The sequence below is a fragment of the Oreochromis niloticus genome, linkage group LG22 (assembly GCF_001858045.2).
Source record: "Oreochromis niloticus isolate F11D_XX linkage group LG22, O_niloticus_UMD_NMBU, whole genome shotgun sequence".
NCBI lineage: Eukaryota > Metazoa > Chordata > Actinopteri > Cichliformes > Cichlidae > Oreochromis > Oreochromis niloticus.
Genome location: NC_031985.2, coordinates 23,186,634 through 23,208,564, shown reverse-complemented (window position 1 = coordinate 23,208,564; position 21,931 = coordinate 23,186,634). Strand labels below are relative to the sequence as shown.

Sequence of the window (21,931 nt, the reverse complement as noted above, 5' to 3'; positions counted from 1 at the left end):
ATATTTTGGGTGCTTCCCAATAGCTTTACAATCACACTCTGTCAGCAAAATAAAAGGATTTATAATAAAGTATGCTGAGAAGCCTAAGATATTGTGTACTCTTCCCCCTGCATTTTAAAATGTAGTCATAAGCCCACCTTCCAGGTATCTGTGATGCAGAAAGTCAAGGTTAAAGGGATAACTATAGGAGGAAGTATGTGAATGTATAATGAAGCTGAAGTATGTAATAATGATAAAGAGTGAGGGAATTGCAGACATAAACACTAAAGAGAGTAAAGCATCCTGGGTAATTGTTAGTACAGAGTTGTATAGCTGCTGTGTGGATTGGTGAAATAAGGGGCGCGGGCTCTGGGTACACAGGTATTCTCTTGAGACTCTGGATTAGCTGAACCCCTGCTGTGTAGACAAAGATTTTCCACTTATAGTCTGCAGCAGGAAGGGCCAGGAGACTCTTCCCTTTGTTGGGGCCTGTGTGTAGGATGCATAAGGCTGCTGCTCCACTCTGAGGGGAACACTGGAGTGAGGAGAAGCTCTGGTGTCCTGAGCAGAGGGGTCAGTCCTCAGGAGGGAATCGTTGGAGAAAGGACCACCGAACTGAACAGATAGCTCTGGGGGTTCAGTGGAGTTGAGAGCTTTGTGGTGCTGCAGTGGTTAGCAGAAGAATGATGCATGTGTGGCCCTGCCAAGAGGTGATTTCAAGACAAACACTGCAGTTGGAAATCTCCAGTTCAAGCGCTGTTACAAGTAGCTTTATTAACTATGCAAAAAAATATCAATGAATTTAAAAAAAAACAAAAACAACAACAAACAACCCCCCCCCCCCCCCAAAAAAAAAACCAACAACAAAAAACAAAACACATGTTGGTTCAACTAAAAAGTTCAGTTAAGAAACAAGGAGACAGACAGAGGTTGCAGCACAGTGTGGAGCACAATTCAGTTACTACACTCTAATTCTGTGATCCCACTCCAAATACTACTGCACACAATTCAGTTACTTCAGTACTACTCCCAGAGAAGCTACCAGGAAACCTACAAGGGAGAGCAGGACCAGGGTTAAAATATCAATGACACAATCTCTAAAATAACACAGAAAAAAAGAAAAAGAAACAGTTAAAGACTCCAGTGGATAATAATCGACACTTGACTGGAATTTCAAAAGAAACAAAGAACGGTTAGAATCACGCACAGCATTAACACAACAAACATGAATTGCATTAATGCATCAAACATGTTAACAAACTCTTAAATCCCCACAGTTCAGGCAGCTACAGGTCAAGATTCCCGAGGAAGTGCTTTAACATTGATCTGTGTAAATATAATAACACAATGAGTTGAAAGGTACTTCACTGACACTAGTTTGTCTTATTTTTTCCTTAAAGTTTATGGCATCTCTCTAAGAAAAACATACAGCCCCCAAGTTATCAGTTAATCACCTATAGTGACTCATGTAGCCTTAGAAGAGACATTTACTGCACATAGCTTAGAGGACTGTGTTGAATCAACCCGTACGCTGAGGAAGACAAAAGCCTACCACACCTGGTGCATGGCCTTTTGTTACCTAAGCACCTCCCACTACTACGCCCACTATTCTCAATCAATGTCCTCGGGAGCTGGGCATTCCCGTACACTACACATGCCATGTTCAAAATAATGTTTTACAATTCCCCTAATAATTATACTTTGTAAGTTGTACAATGAAGAACAAAAAAATATAGTAACACGACATAGTATCTACAATACAGTAAAATATGCCCGCTACCACAATGTCCAGCTAGCTTATGCTGCCTTTTCCAGAGAATTGAACCCACAATCCTCTGCATCAGATACGCATACATCAAGAGCGTCTGAGTTCAGGGCACAATTTTGAGCATGTGATGATTTCATAAGGGCAGAAAGATCTAAACACAGACAGGAGCAGTTCAAAGGATGTTTTTACAACATGGAAATTTGGCAACGGGGTTACCTCCAGAGCTACAAGGCTCACGGATGATGGGGCAGGCAGGAAAGAAATCCAAGGTTCCTGAATCAAAGTCCAAGTGGGTGCTGGGTACTCCTACTGAGCAGACAACACACCGGGAGCTTCCTGGAGACGAGAGCAAGAAGTTGCCATTTTTCTGTCCCTGTCCTAGCTTCAAACATGACCACTAGAGAGGGCAGAACAACATAGTGAAAATCAAGGGAAGAAACTGTTTCTTAAATATTCCAGGTGAGTGGTTTGCTGGTAACCGCAAACCCAGAGGCATCTATACATGACTGAGCACAAAAGAGGAGAGATGTAGGGAGGGAGAAACAGAGGGTGGGGAGAAGGATTACAACCAAAAACCTCGAGCATCATGCGTGAATGCTGGTAGAGATGTTGCATAACTGCCATGTGGGGTGGCGTAATAGGAGGCAGTGGGTCTGGGGAAGACTGTGGCCTCAGGGTAAGCAGGCGTCATCTTGATGGGGTGAACAGCTCCACATTCAAAATAACTGCTGCCATCAGCTAAGTAGATGGGGGAAGTTACTGCTGCAGTTTTTAGGGTAAGAGGCTCCTCAGATTCCCAGCCGAAGCTTCTCTTTGTTCCATCTTGTTTGGACGGTGTATAATAAGGCGGCTGTTCCACTCTGAGAGGAGCACCAGAGAGAGGAGAAGCTCCGGGGTTCTGAGCAGAGTGTTCATCAGTTTTTAGGAGGGAATCAATGGAGAAAGGACCTCTGAACTTCACCTCACGCTGGATACGAACAGATCTGCGAGCTTCAAGTTCACGGGAACTCAGGTTTTCCTTTTGCATCTCACAGGCCAGATCGGGGAAGAGCTGCAGGATGCCTCTGAAGTGCCGACGTATCATCTTCGCTGTGATCTGAGTCAAATCCAACTTCCAGTAGTTTCTCTTACTATTGAGTGAATATGGCACAATTGGAACCTGAAAAAAAATATCTCAGTCAGCTGAACAGAAATTTGCTTCTTGAAGTAGTTCTTACAACATCATTTATTAAATATGTAAAATCTTACCTTGACAAAACATTTGTTTGTTGACAAACAAACTCTGACGTTGTTCTCAATAGATTTTCGATCCTCAGAGAAGAACAGGGTCAGCTTGTCCATCAGCTGTACATACATCACAATGCAAGTTAGTGCTTGACATGTGAAAGACATTACTGTTGAGCATAGCAATTTCAAATCCCCACTATTTTATGTTTTTAGATTCTCCTAATTAGGTATTTAGAAGAAAAATGATCCTTCCTGTCTGACTGATTGGGAGGAAAAAAAGCCAATAAATGACCTCTTGTCTGTTTTATTTAATAGTTATGACATGCAGCTATATTGCTACTTTCATTTTGAAGCAAACAAACTTCTGGTCTAGTTTCTTGCCATTGCACTCTTTTTTATAGCATTTCCTACGGCTGGTTACAAGCAACCACCCTTCTGTTTCCTGTTTACATCAGCACACACAGGCTGTGCACAACAGCAATCAACATGATAGTGGAAAAAAAAGGGGTTGCAGAGTGCAGATAGCTTTGTAATTCTGAATCTTTGTTACCTGTGTAAAGGTGAGCATCTTGTCTGGAGCATCATGGAGAACAATTGCAATCTTAGCCAGGTAGGTGGTGGTGTTGCTGAGCAGAGCCTTCTGAGCACTGCTGGCTGGATCCGAGAGAGACAACGGAGTGCCCAAGTTCCCTGTCTGGTTCTCCATCTCGTTTGCTGGAGAGTAAAGTGCTGCACAGGAGAGTGTTGTCGCAGTCCTCACTCGGTGCTGATGTGTAGCTGAAGCGGTCAGCCCAGGCTATAAGTCTTGCTGGAACAATTCATTAGGGTGTTCCTGACGATCACCTTTTCATGTGAAGATGAGTCGTTAATGTTGGTGGAGCAGCCACTGCGGGAATCCTGAATGTGAATAAGGCCATCAGGATGTCCATGTTCATGCTTTAGGAGATTTCTTCATTTTCTTACTGATTTGAGGGCTTCCTATTCAAGACATCAAGTAGAGACTGTTTGAATAATAAGAGTTGGCTGAAAACTACATCTTTAGAGGCTTAAACTACTGAGCTCGTTCACAAACAAAAATCACTGGAAGACCAAGGCTGTGTGGGTGAGGTGATATTGCTGTCACTGGTATTCATTAGTTAAAATGGGTCACTATCACAAACGGTGCGTCTAATTTGAATGTGACTAGAAAGAGTCTTAAGTTACATTCCAACAGTTTACAACTCGGGTGGGAAGAAATTCTGGGCCTCTGACACATTTAGGTCAGTGCACTCAAAAGATTTCTGCAGCACTAACACACGGTTTTTATTTCTACATGAATTCATGTTAGATGACAAAGATTATTTTAACACTTTTAAATAACTTTTCTTAATACTAATAATTATATCAGTCATCTGCTTATCCCTATTGTCACCATGTGAGAGGGGCGGTACTTCCAGGGCAGTTTCCATACCTTTACAGAGCCAAGACAAGGAGACAGACAACATTTCACACTTGCAGTGACACGACAAATTTTGAATGAACAAATAACCTATTATGCATGTCAACGCAACCCAGAACCCAGAATCTTCTCGACGTGTGGCAACAGTGCTAAATGGTGCACTGCTGTACAATCCATTATCTTCGACATTTAGAATATTATCTAATATAATATTTCTCTCTCCTTCTGCCATTGTCCCCAAACCTCATCACCATAGAGACGGTGTCTTCCTACACAACACTAAAAAACAAACAAATTAAACATACAAAATTCACAAAGAAAGACTCATAAGACTGTCAACTACATCCAAATAAATTAAAGGTGGAGTACATTATGTCACAGTCAGCGGACGCAGACTGTGTGGAGTGGAGAATAGAGGACGCAAATGCAGACAAAACAAAGTGTCGAAACAAACTTAAGACTAACTGAAAGCGAGCCATTTATTAAAGGCTGGTTTTAACTGCATGAAACAAGACGCAAAGGCAAAACTAAACACTTAACCTAAACTGGGTGAACTAAGGCTAAACGTAGGCTACGTTCACACTGCAGGCGAAAGCGCATCAAATCAGACATTTTTGACCCTATGCGACCCATATCCGATCATGGTATGACAGTTTGAACAGCAGGTAGCAGCCACTGCTCCAAACAAGGCCATTGTTAAAGCACGGGCTCTCTTTTTCCTCAGTGTCCTTCTTTCTCTAATTAATTTGTCAAAATCCTGTTGGTTACGACTGTGCAGAAATCGATAGACTGCTGCAACAACACCTACTAGCTCTGTAGCCGCCATTTTTACTTCCATAAACAGAGCGCGTTGTGTGTGAAGTCTTCTTTTGCGCATGCGGGCCACTTTGAGGGCCGTGAACCGTTTACACGAGAGCGCGTTTGCTGTCACATTTTATCTGTACTGTGAACAACCAGAAAAAAATTGGATTTGATCAAAAAATCGGAATTGAGCATTAAGCCCTGCAGTGTGAACGTAGCCATAAAAACCCCTGAACATGGAAATCCTGACACGAAAAAACTGAAATGTGAAGCCTTAGCATGAGTACATGAAAATCCTGGAGAGCATGGCAGAATAGCAGGACAAACAGAAAAGAAACGAATAACACACAGACTAAATAAACACAGGAGGTGATCAGGGGAAGTGGAAACACATGGTGGAAACAGCTGATTAGGTTGAACATAATGACGCCACGGGGGAAGTGAAACTAGAAACTGAACATGGAAACACCAGACTCTTCACAATAAAACAGGAAACATAATGAGACGCAGACATGGCAACACGAGCCTGACAAAATGGAACATGCAGACATGAAACACATGACAGACTAAGACATGCAGACTTAACATGACAAACTGATGAGGAACACGCACACTATGAACACACAGAGGAAAAAGGGAACCGGAGATGAGACATAATCAAAACAGAACACACATGACGGATGGAAAGGGGCACGAGGGAAAACATGTAAACGAGGATGGGAGAGGATGGAAGATGGGAGACAACGACATTACTGAAACACATGAAAGGCACGGAAGACATAAACTCAAGGGGCGAAGCCACAAGGGGAATCTAATAGATAATAAACTATAACAGGGCAAGCAAGGCTAAATAGAAATGAGCTTAGATTACTACATGAAACTTAAACATAAACAATGAATATCAAAATATAAGAAAACTCAATACACTGGGTCAAATGACCCAGGACCGTGACTCAGTCTAAGTTTGTGTTAACATGATTTAATAATTGATCAGCACAGTGATTTACTTGGCCTTTCAGAGACCTTGTAATAGCTGGATGAATATATGTTAGTTGAAATTAAGTTACCCAAGTGTTACCCAAGTTATATTGTCAGCATCCCGGACGTACAGGCTGAGGAGGAGTAGCAGCAACCTTTCAGTCCATCTTATTAATCACCTAAAGACACAGACAGAGTTTTCATTCATTCATTCATTCATTCTCAACTCTAATAACTACTGATATTTACTTCACTTTCTCTTTGATCGATTTTCTAAGTTAACTTCAGCAACATCTCCCTCTAAACCATCAGTGTGCTTTCTTAATGCCATTCCTACAAGACTGCTCAAAGAGGTTTCACCATTAATTAATGCTTCAGTTTTAAAAATGAGCTATCTTTATTAACAGGCCATGCACTACACGCTTTTAAAGTAGCAGGAAATAAAAATCTTGTACTTGATCCAAAATCTTAGCTAATCTTAGACAAATTTTTACCCTTCCATTTATTTCACAAATTCCTGAAAGAGTAGTTGTCAGACAGTTAACTGATTATTTGCATTCAAATACATCATTGGACAGAAACAGCACTAATAATGGTTACAAATTATGTTCTTATGGCCTTTAACAGTGGCTTTGTGCTTATCCTGTTAGACCTCAGTGCAGCATTTGATTCCACCAATCACAAAAATTTTGGTGCAGAGATTAGGACACACTGTGGGTATTAAAGGAAATGCGGTAGCTCCCCAGAGTTCTGTCCTTTTTAGTTATTGCTATTATAAATAAAGCTGAATTTAATGGAATATGGTAAAAGTAGCTCCTGGATAAAAATGTTCACCTAAATTCTGATGTAAATTCAGTGTATATTTATTCAAATTAACCACAATCAGCACCTTGGCTGGGTTGCGTGGACAAAGATGTATGACTATGAAATACCTGAAACAATGACCTCAGGTTATGCCAGTGAAGATGAGTCTGTGTTAAAACCTTTTTGTTATTAATAAAGGAATTACTCTAAGAAATGTCAGTAAATTAGTCAGCTGAGAATTTGCACTTTTAATTAGTAGAAACATTTTTTTATTGCTCTTTCACAACAAAAGGACATTTTTATTGGTCCTTATTGTTTCTGCATATGCTTCAGTCCCTCTCTGAAAGTAACTGGTTGGGCAGAATTAGCTGCATCAGAACTGGTTTGTGTATGCTGCTGTCCTTCATGTAATAGTGACTGTTTCAGTCTAACCTAAGCCTGTTTTCTCCAATTTATATTTTTTATCTTTTCTAAAATACATGTAGAAATCTTGAGGGTCAGCGGTGTTTTACAGATCCCTTGGTGAATCCGTTCCTTGGACCAGACCCCAGAGTAGCTGAATAGCACACCTTTAATCAGAGACAAGTGAAAACACATGGCTCAGGGTTAAAGACGCACAAGCATCCACCAGATTAAGCTGTAATCCTGCTTTCAGTACAGGTTATGGGTGGAGGAATCTGAAAAGGTCGTTGATTTAAATAACGGGTGTGGAGCTAAAGGCTGCTGGTTTGACTTTAAAGGAGATGTGCAGTGAATTGTACTGTTAGCATGTGAATAGATTGCTTGTTGGTTTGACACCTTTACTCGACTATGTATTCTGTGTAATTGAGCCACCAGTGTGCATGTAGTGTGTCTCAAATCAACTTTAGAAACTAAACTAACTGTAAGGGGAAACGACTATAGGGGAAGATTTTGTGAAATTAACCTTCACCTGCTGGAAGCCTGTTTTTCTACGTTGAAACAACTTTCAAAGTGAGTTCTGTGCTGCTAGGCTTGTATTTAATTAAAAGGTTAGCTACTTCTGAGGCGATGCAGCGTGGCGATGACAAAAAGAGAGCGTTACAATCTAACCAGAGCATTTCAATACAGTTTCTGTTCACAATTTAATTTACTCAACACATTTTTGTCAGGTTTTAACTTCATGTTACTAGACACTTAAGTCATTGCAAAATTAAATATTCCTTGAAACAAGACAAATTACTTCAAGTTAGTTTTTTCTTATCAAGAAGAATTTGAGTTATTTGCACAATTTCAGTGTTACACTAATGGCAAAAAATGTGTATTTTCCTTTTGTCTAATTGTGCTGATTTGGTTGAGGTCTGAAGTTTTACCAGTTCTTTAAATGAATGCAAGTTTAATATTTAATGTTTGCTGAAGCTTATGAATGTTTCAGTGAAGTTTAATAAAAGCTTCAGAGCTAAGCTAAAAGGCTGGTGGGGGGGAAATCGGCATGGAGCCTGACTCCAGCACTTGTGGACCTGGTTTATCGTCTTATGAAAACATGCTCATTTGCCTGAAGTTGTCCACCCTGAAATCCCCTTTTCGTTCCAGAGCTGACCACTTCAGGTGCAAACCGGTACTTGGTAAAGTTTATGACGACACTGAAGGGGACTTGACTTGACTCGACTCTCCAAAGATGCAGAACAAAGATGAGAAGTCTGGAGATGACAAATCTCTGAGTGATCTATCTAACCCTCTGAGTGCGTTCTGTAGCAATAATACCACTTATCTGGCTAAGATTGCCATCATTCTCCAGTATTCTCCACATAAGATGCTGACTTTTACTCAGGTAAGAAATAAGTGTGGTGTTTATCTCAAGTGTTTGTTGCTGTTATGATTGTTGCAAACCTACAATATGAAACACAAGTTTCCATTTTAAACCTGTCCACTTGATGTTTTTATAGATAAAAAACAAGATTTCAGTGATTGATAAGGATGAAAGGAATGCTTACAACAACATCAGTTGGTATTTAACAGGTTACAAATGTTTTGTCAAGGTAAGCATCTTTTCCAAAATGTATTTGAATCAAACACACAAAGGGCTGTAAATGAAACTCGTGTGTACTGTTTGCTATTCAGATTCTAGTTCCAGGCACAATGAATCGTGAGCTTGTGTACTGGACGCTGGACTGCAGGCAGATAACAACAGAGATGGTGCATGAACACTTCTTGGAAATTCTCCACCTCTTCCCTGTTCTGGCCTCCAGACTGGAGACCAAGAACCTGAGCTGTCCGCCTCGGCCTCTCCACACTCTAGAGCCCGCACCACGCAGTACTGTTCAGATCAAACCTAAGGTGAAGTTTAATGGCCCTTTCTCTATTGACTCAATCCTGAAGAGAGACGGCACCTCTGCTCAAGCCGTAACTCCCACACTCCGTCTGCCAGTCCGGGTGGAGCACTTTATTCAGCCTACGCAGCGACGAACTGGGACAAAAAGGTGCTTCGGCTGGGACACGGATCAGCCTCTCATCCTACAAGCTTCAGCTGGAAGTTCTCCTGTCTGCACGGGAGGGGGCAGCACACACCACTGGGCCACTGCTTATGGAACTACTACACCCGTCAAGCGGATACCTGTGTATCCTGTTCCCTCACTCCAGGTTCACCCTGTGTTCACCAGCCCGCAGAGCAGTGGCCTCACTTACACCCTTCCAGCACTTACCCCCGGTGTTCCCCGTTTTTGATAGTTAAAAAAAATCTTCCTATTAAAATACACTTCCATGTTTCATGTTTTGAAGGGGACATGCTATTTTTATTAGAAACCAGAAATATAGTTTTACATCGAAGTGGGCATGTAGGTTAATGTCGAGTGTTTTATAATATGTCTTTATTTTTGGCTGTAGACTTTTTGGTTGTAGATAATTGATGGTTTAGGGAAAATACTGATGTTTCCTGGAGTCCTTAGCAAAAAAAAAAATAAATTGTGGCTTATCACGTTTTTTTTTTTTTTTTTTTTTTTTTTTTTGTGTGTGATTGCGGCCACTACATTTTATACATGTGTCTGAAGTCACTACAGACTGACCACAAGGGGGCAGTAGAGTTTTACTTTGAACTCCCAAACGCACTACCTTGTATTAAAATCAACACAATTAAAAGTGTTTTTTATACCTATATATTTTTTTTGTCCATTTTGTGGTGTTTAATGCAGTCTTGTTGACCATTATAACACTGTCTTTATTACACTACAGAAGATACTCTAACAGAATGCATATACCATAGGCAATGCTTTGTTAGGGTGTGAAAAATTTAATGTCTGTAAGTGGGGAAAAAAATCTAGATACAATTAATCATGCAAGATATCAGGTCTTTCATTTGTTCCCAGAGGTTACAGAGTTGGTTGAGTTAGGCAAATATGCAGCACATGAAATCTGTTTGCTTTTCTATTTTCAGCACACCTGACTTGTTCCTTGCTGAACCATAACCTAGCTGGCAATATGATTCGCATGGTTAACACTGGAGGTTGCTAGAGTAGTACGTTTTGAAATGTTAATTTTTAGAGCGGGGGAAAAAAGACCATCACGTGAAAGCATGTGCCCTGTGAAGTCATGTCAGTAGCCAGCAATCAGGTCACTGAGGTCTGGGAGAACCTGAGAACCTCTCCTTTAGCCGAGAGCATGCTTAGGTCAGTTTGGACTTGTGAATTAGCGTCCACGTCAGGCAAGAGTTCTGGAATGGGGCAAAAGTGCAGGTGCAGCCCCTTGCATCTGCACTCTGAAAATGCATTGCAACAGGTGTCCATGTGTCAGATGTCATGCAGTGAGTCAAGTGTTATACCTTTTAATGGAGAAAACTTGGAAACTTGAGAAAAACAGTGTTTCGGTCACAAATAACCGAAACATAAGCAATGCATACAGCATGATGCAGGCAGCTTGTATACTTTTCAGTGCAGTAGGAAAGAGATCCACCCTTTGCCATTATTCACCCTGACCCTGCAGCTTCAAACAGGCTGTGGGCTGCAGAGTGGATTTTAGTTCAGACGTGTACAATAGAACATAAAGAGCAAAGAATCAGGGATTATGAGTGTCCTACTCTACATTGTTTTGACACAAACCGTGCAGTACAAATGCTCAAGGGTACACAATCCTTGTACTAGTGATTGAAACTGAAGGTCAAGCAGGACAGTATTTCAGTCTCCACCACCATGTCCTACTGTAAGGACACCAAGTCATGCATCTGTGCATATCATGCAAGTCAGGAGCCCACGCAGGAGAGGTACTAACTTGTGACCCTCTCAAACGGATTGCAAACAGCTTTTTTTGGGAACAGGTGAAGCGCGACTGTAAAATGATGTGCAAGCAGTTGAGATTGCCAGAAGGCGGAATTTCTAGAAATGTTTTGACTTTTAACTGAAGAAAGCCCATATGGAACCATGAAGGTAGTGAAGGTGATGTTTTTATTTCGACATTTAGGTTTTTGCTGTAAACTATGACGGAACACCAGAATTGTGCAGATTCCTGACACAGCAAACATTTGATATCAGGTGAACGATAAAAACTGCATCCTCTTCAAATGAAGAACTGGAAAACACGCAGTCTTGATTACTGCCAGATCTGATAGAATCTGTCTGACAAAGTATGACAAAAGATCTCAAAAAGCAACACATCAAACTTGATCTAAACAAACTCAATCATTGACATCTATGAAAAGGGTTACAAAGCAATCTAAGCCTTTGGAACTCCAGTGAACCACAGTGAGAGCCATTATTCACCAATGGAAAAAACTTGGAACGGTGGTGAATCTTCCTGGGATTGGCCGGCCTACTAAATTACTCCAAGAGCACATTGAATACTCATCCATGAGGTCACAAAAGAAGCCAGGACAACAGTGCTCAGTGCTCATGATTCATCAATAAGAAACAGACAGGGCAAAAAAATAACAATAATGGGAGAATTCCATTATTTGTTTGCCAAAAAACATCTTGATGAACACCAAGACTCTTTACTCTCTGGACTGGCGAGACAAAAGCTGAACTTTTTGGAAGGTTTGAGTCTCGTTACATCTGAAATAAAACTAACAAAACATTTCATGAAAAAACAAAACAAAACATCATCGTGAGGGTCTGGAGCTGCTTTGCTGCTTCAGGATGACTTGCAGTAATTGATGGTACCATGAATTCTGCTCTCTACCAGAAATCCTGAAGGAGAATATCTGGCTATGGATCCATACCCTGAATGCCAAGAGCACTTTGGTCATACAGCAGAAAAGTGATCTGAAATGCACCAGCAAGTCCACCTCTCAAGGGCTCAGAGAAAACAAAATAAAGGTTTTGCAGTGGCCTAGTCAAAGGCCAGATTTAAATGGAATTGAAATGCTTTAATATGACCTTAGACAGACTGTTCATGCCCCAAACCCTCCAATGTAGCTGCAAAGCAGAGTGGACCAGAATTCCTCCACAGCAATGTGAGTTTGATTTTGAATTTTTATTACTCAGGTTGTCTTTGTCTAATATTTAAACGTGTTCGTTGATAAGAAACTTGAGAAATATTAAATCAAATACTAATCAGAAAGGGTATTATATACTTTTTCACATCTTTGTATCTCCATCCGGAATCATCAGCTTGGGAAGAACTCTGTTTCAGGGCTTACGCAGCGCTTTTGAATTACAAACTTATCAGATGGACTGAATGATCAACTAATTAAGAGGTTACATGTTCATTCTTACCCCCTACTTGAGGAATTTCTAGCAGATATCATCGGAGCATGTGAGTCGAGTGCAAACTGAGGGAGGTCTGTCATAAGACAAGAATTTAGCGAACAGAAGCACAAGGAAGAGGAGTTGGCTGAGCTCAGCATTTGGCAGTGAATGCCCACAACAGAACCTCCACCCTGTGGGATTACTAGTGGGCGACCTAGATTGCGACACAGCCTTCCAGTCCTCCATCTTTTTTTTTTTCCCTCACTCCCTCCTCTGACTGGTCAACAGAGATTACACTCAGAGAATGAGCCTGGCAGTCAGACAGAATCACTAAGCATGTGACTGAGTGACACACAGAGGGACGGGAGACAAAAAAGCATTTCTCCTTCTTCACTGCCTCACATCTCTTCTCTAATTTATGCTTCATTTTGTGCACTTTGTGTCTTCAAACTCCAGATTTTACAGTGAAAAACAAAGTTTCATATGAATATCGAACAAAAAAATAAACAAAACACAAAAGGAGTGGCAAGATTTGTTATAAGTGCACAGTGAGAGGAAACTGGAGCTCATCAGCTTGTCGACTGTAAAGGATTAACTTGCAGGTTTCTGTTTACTGATTGAGTAAACTGGTTCAAGCTTTAATCCCCTCAACGCTATATTGTGCAGAGAATTCTCACCGGCATATTAAACTAGTACTGATACGTTGATCTCTGTGTCGCAGACTTCCTGACTTTACACTAAAGTAACATATTGAGATCACACACACATACCAATCCCACAAAACTGTGAAGATTTATTTCACTAACAAATCAAAACACAACCTGTCGTAACAAACTGCATGTCTGTGTGTGTGAGGATGCACCGGGTTAATCTCTACATGGTTCTTCTGCCGCTTGTTTACAAGTAGGCCAGGACACATGGCTGCTCCACTAGGGAAAAATGAACTAATATTAGCCCTCATACATCCACATCCTCTCATGTGACTGCCTGCCTCTAGTGTATTACACAAATATTCAAATATTTTACTGTCATTATTACTTAATGCCTTAGTTTTTCCATTAAAGACTACTAAACCTACTTAATTGGGCAGATCAGTCACACCATTCAAATGGCTCTGTAATAGTCAGTTGTTCATTTGTTTGTTTTTATTTTGGGGTTTTTCACTGATTTGTCTGTAATAGTGTCAAACAAATTTTTCACTGTGGGCCAACTACAACCCACTTTGATCTTAAGTGGGCCGGAACAATTCATTTCACTTCATCTCACTTTATTTCATTTATATAGCACCAAATCACAACTGTCACCTCAAAGCCAGTGAAACCCCCCTTTCTATAAGTTTAAAGACATCAACTAATTCCTGAGTTAATATTATTTTTTTTATCAGTTAATATTAGTTTCTCTAGATAATAAAGAAATGCTTCTTTAGTAAATGAAAGACATGTACTAGCACTATAGTTTTGTGAGAAATTTAAAAAAAATAAAAATACAGAAACTTTATTGTTTTCTGTTACTTATTACTTCAGTGTAGTATGAATGTAGCAAAAGCTGTAAAACCAGCTATGCTAGGGGGCCAGATTGGAGTTTTTGTCAGGTTGATTATATAGCATATTTACATGAGATAGGCTGTTTCAGAGTTGAGGTTAGGTGAGGCTACATCACACCCCTGCCACTATCACTAACTTCACACGTGTGGGACTAAAAAATCCTCGAGGTTTGCGTTGCCTTTTCCTGGAGCTTCGCCTCTTTTAGAACCTCTGTGAAGTTTAGCAGAGACCAGCTAATGACTCCTCTGAACCTGCTCGTCGTCCTGACTAAGTAGCTACTGAGGTTTCCTGAAGGTGTGCCACTCTGACGTAAGAGGATAACTATGCACAACGTAGACATCCGTTCACAGCGCTTGGCAGTCACGTCGCACTCGTCTTCCTCGTCTGGGGTCACGCCTAGCTCCGCCCACAGCAGCTGGCGTCACCCTCGAAGCACTGTCATCCTGTCGGATCAGCCCGCAGAGGTGCGCTACAGACAGGGTAGAAAACAAAACAAAACACCCATATTCGGATATTTTGGTCATGCCCCTGTTTAACCTGTGGCTGTTTGATAGCAACACAAAAGCTATTTTGTGTTGCACTGATTCTTGTGAAAGTGAAGCAAGCACAAGCTGTGTTTGTATGGACTACACAGAATTACGCAGACTTTAAAAAAAAATGTAAACAATAGGCTTTAACCTGCATTTTATTTAGGGCTGCCACAAACGATTATTTTGATAGTCGACTAGTCACCGATTATTTTTGCGATTCAGATCATGCATCCATTGGACGTAAAACGTACAGCTTATTGCACCAGCATGCATCTGCTCTTATATAACTATCATTAGCTTACAGCTTTAAGTGTTTAAGGTATGTGCTAACCAAAAATAAAGACAAGATGATAGTTTATTAAATTTTAATGACATTTGCAGATTGTTTCAGTGGAGTTTAATAAACTCAGCTGTCTGCTCCTTGCTATCTAAAATATAACAGGACACCGGAGTATATTCTCGAGCATCTCACACTTCTGATAATCAGTTGTCTGCTTGACGTTTATTCAGCTGTGTAAAAACTAGAACTTTAATCTCAGCCAAACCGATTTACTCAGGAACAAATAAAATACTAAAAAAAGCCAAACAATATCATTTTTAAGTTAACTAAGTGACTTATATATCATGTTTAATCTGAGTAGCGAAAGACGTGATTTGCCGGGAGTCCGGTGTTCTCACCGGCTCTAGTGAGTCTTTAACCCCGGCTAGCTATCGAGCTGGTGGGTAACAGACGTCTCCGAAAACGTCGGAGCGCTTTTGAAAATATGTGATGTCTTGATAAACTGAGCAGATATTTGAGGTTTACACAGCTACATTCTCGCCTGAAAATATGTTAAACGTTTATTTTGTGACACAGAAAGAATAATAAGAGTGATATTAAAACTAACTAGCTGCCGCCATTGTTGAAAACTGAGCAGGGCCGCGCTACGAATTCTGGGACACAGCTTCTTCTTCTTCGGGGTTTAACGGCAGCTGGCATCCTTGTACATGCAGTGCTGCCATCTTCTGTTTCAGTCCGTCATTACACTCTTAAATCCTACTACTTATTCCTGCGTCTTTGGGATCTTACAAAGCTTCAAACGTAGTCGTCGACGATTTTAATAGTCGACGTAATCGTGACTAGTCAACTAATCGTGGCAGCCCTAATTTTATTAAAATAAATATTCCTAATCTTTCACTTAATTGTGTGAATTGTGTGAAAAGCGGTGACCAAATGTAATGTTTAGCACTGCAGGAAGTCGTGAAAGTCTTGAGTAGTCCCTTATTTCTTGTCTTGAGCAATAGTTCTTCAGGATTTCTGAAGGTCTTTCAAAGTTTTTTATTTCGACATTGGCTGCTTTTCAGTCCCGTCCTTGTACCTGACCATTTCAGAGGAATGTTGTTTTTGTTTGGTAAGCCAATCGACCCTGACCTTTGAACCATTCAAGCATAAAAACGGCACCTAACTCAAGGAGCCAACCAGTGTTGTGATACACAAGACAACATAACAAGCAAAAGACAAGTTTTAAACTGTATTTTCAGAAAGTTTTTTCTACTGATCTGTTCTTTTTGGTTGACAAAAATGAAAAATATATAGTTTAAGAGGCATAAAATAGTATTTTATAATACTATTAATAGTATTAAGATGATCCTTAAAGAGCTGTTAGCCAAAAAAAACAAAAAAACTTGGCATGATGTGGAGCGTGTGCTTAAAAACATAAGGAAATGAGACAAGTGGAGGACAAAAGAAGAATTGTTACCTACAACAGATGAACAGTATCTGAAAGTCATGTCCTTAAGAAAGTGGGAAAAAATCCAATAAACACCTGACACGGGACCTAAGAAATGCCATTCAGCTGAGCCATCTACTGTTCACCGAAGCCTTACAATAAAGGGTCTTTGCCCTACAATAAAAGTGCCCACCGTGGTTGTGATTTTGAGCTATATAAATAAAATGGTCTCAGTGGACGGCTGTAAAGAAGCCATTCTTGAAGAAGGGAAACGGGGAATAAAGGCAGAGGTATGCCACATTACACGAGAACTGGACTGAAAATCAGTGGCAACAGACCTGATTTGGTGATGAATCCAAATTTGTCATTTTTCCTTGAAATCATTAGATGCATAACTTGCCTGGCTTCATGAGTGTGGTAAAAAAAAAAGTTACAGCATTATGTTGTTCAAACACAAGTTCCTTTTATTCATGTTAATGATTTTCATGGCTTCGGTCAGACTTGCACACAACAGCAGTGGAGAGTGCCACGGTGGGTGGGCAAGTGGGTCAAGTGACATATTATGTGAGTTCAGAGTTTCCTCATGAACACATGGAGGACGTGCTATAAGGACATGTTTTTGTTTATGTTACTGCTTTTCAGGACTTTTCTCCTCTTTACTTTTTCGGTTTCAGTTTAGTCGTTGAGGTCTGAGTTTGCAGTTTGGTTCATCCAGTGTAGCAGTAAAGCATGACTCCATGGGTCTTTGTTTTTTTAAACTTTGATTTATCAGAGTAAAGACTCCGAGGAGGAGACCTGTGGCGAGGGGCATATTAGAAGAAAAACCAATGTCCCCATTGTCTCAAGAGCTTGGAAAGAAAGTCCTACTGGTGGCAACTGGTGGAGAGTTCTCCACCAGTTGGTCTTAGAACTGAAGAAGCTTCTTGGATGAGAGGTGAAACGTCTTCAAGAAATGTAAAGAAGTCCAGACGATTTTCTTTCCAATCTCCTTAAACTACGATGACCTGGATGACTGAGAATGTTCACAGACAATGTCCCCATTCCATGTACTGATTGCATGTTAAAGTCCTTTGCACCTCATGGTACTTTTAAAATAACTTTTATCAACAGTACTAAGCGTAGCACTGACCTTTGTTTTACAGCGGTCATATTTTGGCAATATATTACCTGCTTTTTTCAAGGGTGATGTTTGTTTATCCTCATCATGTGCCTAACAAGGGATCATTAACATCTGGGCTATTTGGGTCACCTCCTCATTCTCCTTGGTTTACCCACTCTGAACTGACAATCATTGATCTGAAAACATGGCAGACAATTTTCTCCTTCAAGTAGTCGTGTGTAATTTAGCCAGCGCCGAGTTAATCAACTGTAAATTTTCCATTGCGTGTGAGAGCACGTGCTTAGCCAAAACAACCTTCAGAGACACAGAGCCATGCTAGAGTCTCCTTTTAAAGGTTTTCCATCAACTTTTAAGTATCTTGTAAAGCTGTTTGGCTAGTTGGAAAATATATTCTTTGTTTTCATGCCACAAGATGGGTGAGAGTGTCATTGCCTCTCTTGTAAATGTTTTTTTAAATATGTATCAAAGCAGCCAGACATTTCGCCCGGCTTTGTCAGAAGATAACAAAATCCCCACATCAGCGACTCTTACTGTCAACCCCCCACGTAACGTGTTTCTTAAAGAGGAGTGGTAATTTCCTGCAGTTGCCACTGGTTGCCTGACAAGACTAGACTAGGCCTAAAGGTGTGAGTTGGAAGACCACTTTTGGGTTGAGCTGTTACACCATTTACAGCCTTGAAACTATAAAGCCATTTCCACTATTTCCAAACTTAAGCATAGTTAGCAGCAGGTGGTGGTAGATAGTGAACACAGCTCTGACTTTTGACACGAGGTGAATGAGGTGCATTCTCTAAATAGTCACAATTTTGAGTAAATTCAGTCCATAATTTCATTAATTCCCACACCAGTGACCCTCACCTACTTTCCATTCTAATTTCTACTGATGCCCGTATCAACAGCTACACCCATCCATCCTTTCCTTATCTATATTGCTGGACACCACCTTAACCACAACCCAGTTATCCAAGCAGCCGTGCACGCTGTTTATATATAAACACAGTTTTCCTGTTGCGCATCAACTTTTCCTGTGTGAAGGGCGAGTTAGAGCTGAAACCCACCCGCAACACAGGAGGGGCTGTTATCACAGTCTCCCCTCAGTATGCCACAGACCCTCCCATTAAAAGATACTTCTCCAGCCATTACCTCCAATAATACCTGGAGGTAATGGCTGCACAATTTAATTACGAACCCCTTTAGTGGGGTGCAGTCTTGCCTGCCAGCTAGTATCCTGGCATTCTGACCTCACATATTTTACTCAGGAACCAAAACACAGGCTGGTTAAGGTGCAGTTTCCACTTTAGCGAGCGGTCCAACTTTGTCAGTCGAGGCTGATCTGTGGCTGTTGCTGGAATGTGATGCTGCTGCCAAGATTCACTGTAAAAAAAAAAGAAAAAAAAAAGAATTAGGTGGGATTTCCACATTCTTGAAAAAGTTACAGTGGTGGAATAGAAGCCATGTAATAGAGTGCAAGAAGCAACAGAGACGCATTAAAGGGGTTGCACCAATCCTAAGCCTGTACACAACTGCGATTTAAGTGTGGCACTGTGTGAAAACCCACTGAGAGTGTTACTGCAGCTTTGTTTAGCTGTGTCATCAGTACCCACTGTGCCCTGGCATGTTTACTGTGTCTAAACTTGGTGCTGGCGATAAAGATATTAGGCCTATGATGGAGAGCTTGACGAACAGTGACTGTGGCTTTGAGGGGATTAGGGTTAGCTCAATTCCGCTCACTGTTTGCATCTTGTTCTGTCATGCAGTGTGCACCGAGTGTACTCAGATGTGTGCTTGTGGTTCATATAACTGATCTTTAAAGGAGCTGTGAGCTAGTTGGGTGGCCACTGTTTTGCCTTTTGTTAATAATTTAATGAAATTATGGTTGACTTTAAAGGGCAGTGCACATAACTGGTTATTTGTTAAACTTGATATGTTACCAGTCTTGTGCTTTCAGCTTGTGTAGATAAAAGCCAAAGGTTGCTGATTCCTTTTTTGTTAAAGGTCTTTAATATTTACCCATCGTCGTTTGTCTCACTCCTTTGAGAATGTGTCAGCTGACTGTCTGGTTGTGACTTTCTGTATGTGACTAAACTACTTTCAACAATGTCTGACAAACGGCTTTTGTGAAAGAAGACTGCTCCTTCTCTATCTTAAGCTGCAATAAAATTTGCTGACAATTATAAATGCCTGAAGACAAAGGCATACTTCAGTGGGCAAGGTTTAACTTTTGCCCCCAGGAGGTCACAGGCAGAGACAAGCAATGCTATTAGGATGTTAATGTTCCCTGAGTCTATATATCAGGAACATTTGCCTTGGTTAGTCACTCAGTAACAACCTTATCAACATCAAGAGGACGGTCTTATCAGAGCTCTTACTGCACCTTATTGAGACAATCAATATTGAATACAGGTCAGGCTCAAATTTATGATTCAAGAGACGAGAACATGACTGCTGATAACATCTCTTTACAATCGAATAAAATGCAACAGTTTGTTTGGTTGTTGGCGTGTGATGTGTGATAGTAATTGCACAAATTCACTTAACACGTGGATGCTGTCTTTAAAGGACCAACAAGATAACCACACTGTGACTCTTATAAAAGCAAGTCTGCTCATTTGGATGGATTGGATTTTGGTAAACTTTGAAAGCTCTACAGTGCCACGAGAAACTATTTTTTAAATATTTGTTACACTTAAATGCTTCAAATCATCAAACAAATGTTAACATTAGACAAAGAGCAATTGTGTAAATTATCATGGGAGCTGAGTTCAGTTTCACTAAACACATCCAGACCTGATTACCATCATACCTGTTGAATCAACAAATCACTTGAAAAGCATCTGTGTGACAAAGTGAAGTAGGCTGTAAGATCTGAAAAAAAGCAACACAAAGCCATTTTTAAATCTCTGGGATTCCAGTGAAGCACAGTCAGAGCCATTACCCACCAATGGAGAAAACTTGGAACAGTCATGAATCTTTGTGGGAGTTGCCAGCCTACCAGTTACTCTAAGAGTGCATTGATGACTCATCCAGAAGGTCATAAAAGAGCCAAGAACAACATCTAAAGAACTGCAGGCCTCACGTACCTCAGTAGTTCATGATTCAACAATAACGAAGATACTGGGCAAAACATGGCATCCACGAGAGAGAACAAGGTGACCAAGAAGGACACAAAGGCTCGTCTCACATCTGCCCAAAACATGTGGAAAAGCCTGTGCAGATGAGACAAAAGCTGAACTTTTTGTAAGATTCGAGTCCTGTTATAAAATATAATGATATAAAACTAACACAGCAATTCATGAAAAGAACATCAGAACAGTTAAACATGGTGGTGGTATATGCAGCTATCAGTTCATGGCCTAAATTCAAAAGCACTTGATCCATGTCAAAGCAGTGTGGCCAAGTCAAAGTCTAGATTTAAACCAAATTTAAACACCATTAACAGGATATTCATGATCAGAAATCCTGAAGTGTGGCTGAAATAAAACAACTATGCAAAGAAAAGCGGACCAAAATTCCTCCACAGTGATGCCAAACATGAACTGAAATGTGCAAATACTTGCTTTAATGGCAGTGCATGTCAGTCATTTGCCTGTGTTTTCAGTCTTTATGCTAAGGTACCAGTGATCGTAGCTTCAAATGCAGAAAATTTGAAGTGGAATCTTTTCTTTTTTTATTTCAGGTGTATTTTCCACAAATATTGAACTATTCTTTTAAAGCTCTTCTTGACCCGCAAGAGGCAAAAGTAGCCAGCACACTGTGTTTAATGATTCATCTGCACCTTACAGGTAACTTTGAAAAGTCCCTTTTCCACTTTGTAAATCTTAGAAAAAGTTTCTAAACATTTCCCGCTCGAGTCCATGCACATTGTTCTCCAAAATATAATGCATTACTCACACATTCAGAGTCTCTTACTACGTGACCTACAAACACATGTCATGTGTGTCTGAATCACCATTTTTTTTTTCAGGCTTGTTGCATCATCTCAGTTGTCATGACCAGTTGAATCTAGCTCAGAGTCATGCAAACAACCTGGTTTGGGTGTGCGAAATGAATAAAGCAGAGGAAAAACAGATGTCAGGAAGCGGCCAACAGTCATGCTGTGTTTGGTGTAAATACACTTCTGCTGACCAACAGCTGTCAGGGCGATCTTTGACTTTCAGTACAGAAAGCTAACTTTCTGCTCTGTTTGCACTGAACAGCGGCCATGAACTGAGAGATCAAATACTCTTCAACCTGTTCACCCATTAAAGCCTTGCAATAGATTGAAAAGCGCAGAGGGCACAAAAGAGATTTCCCCTATGGCACTACTGTATAGTCCTACTGTATTAGAAATAGAGCTAAAAGTAAAAGAGAAACAAGAATGGAAAAAATAGATGTAATGTCCTTGAGCACGCCTTTGTTTA

At 40.5% G+C, this 21,931-nt stretch overlaps 2 protein-coding genes across 4 annotated transcripts; one reads left to right on the top strand and one right to left on the bottom strand.

Moving 5' to 3' along the window:
• Positions 1-820: 820 nt before the first annotated feature.
• Positions 821-12,786, bottom strand: LOC102083294 (forkhead box protein C2). 3 transcript variants are annotated; one of them, XM_019350385.2, is made up of 5 exons: positions 12,656-12,786; positions 6,281-6,370; positions 3,525-3,952; positions 2,996-3,091; positions 821-2,906 (listed from the first exon to the last, which is right to left on the bottom strand). In XM_019350385.2, exons 3-5 carry the CDS (start codon positions 3,678-3,680, stop codon positions 2,310-2,312), a joined length of 849 nt encoding a protein of 282 aa, XP_019205930.1. In that variant the 5' UTR covers positions 3,681-3,952; positions 6,281-6,370; positions 12,656-12,786; the 3' UTR covers positions 821-2,309. The 3 variants fall into 3 exon arrangements, with proteins under 3 accessions (XP_019205930.1, XP_005478701.1, XP_019205931.1); XM_005478644.4 differs by lacking the exons at positions 6,281-6,370; positions 12,656-12,786 and adding an exon at positions 5,501-5,537; XM_019350386.2 differs by lacking the exons at positions 6,281-6,370; positions 12,656-12,786 and adding an exon at positions 5,501-5,531 and having other exon boundaries at positions 3,525-3,948.
• Positions 7,580-9,910, top strand: LOC102083151 (uncharacterized). Its single transcript, XM_005478642.4, has 4 exons — positions 7,580-7,967; positions 8,547-8,784; positions 8,900-8,992; positions 9,075-9,910. Exons 2-4 carry the CDS (start codon positions 8,632-8,634, stop codon positions 9,675-9,677), a joined length of 849 nt encoding a protein of 282 aa, XP_005478699.1. The 5' UTR covers positions 7,580-7,967; positions 8,547-8,631; the 3' UTR covers positions 9,678-9,910.
• Positions 12,787-21,931: the final 9,145 nt, after the last annotated feature.

Excerpts from the sequence above, each read along its gene's own strand:
- LOC102083294 (XM_019350385.2), bottom strand. The coding sequence starts at position 3,680 with ATGGAGAACCAGACAGGGAACTTGGGCACTCCGTTGTCTCTCTCGGAT. Across the intron at positions 3,092-3,524 it reads AGATGCTCACCTTTACACAG|CTGATGGACAAGCTGACCCT; the intron begins GTAACAAAGATT and ends ATGTATGTACAG. Across the intron at positions 2,907-2,995 it reads CAAACAAATGTTTTGTCAAG|GTTCCAATTGTGCCATATTC; the intron begins GTAAGATTTTAC and ends ATTTTTTTTCAG.
- LOC102083151 (XM_005478642.4), top strand. The coding sequence starts at position 8,632 with ATGCAGAACAAAGATGAGAAGTCTGGAGATGACAAATCTCTGAGTGAT. Across the intron at positions 8,785-8,899 it reads AGATGCTGACTTTTACTCAG|ATAAAAAACAAGATTTCAGT; the intron begins GTAAGAAATAAG and ends ATGTTTTTATAG. Across the intron at positions 8,993-9,074 it reads GTTACAAATGTTTTGTCAAG|ATTCTAGTTCCAGGCACAAT; the intron begins GTAAGCATCTTT and ends TTTGCTATTCAG.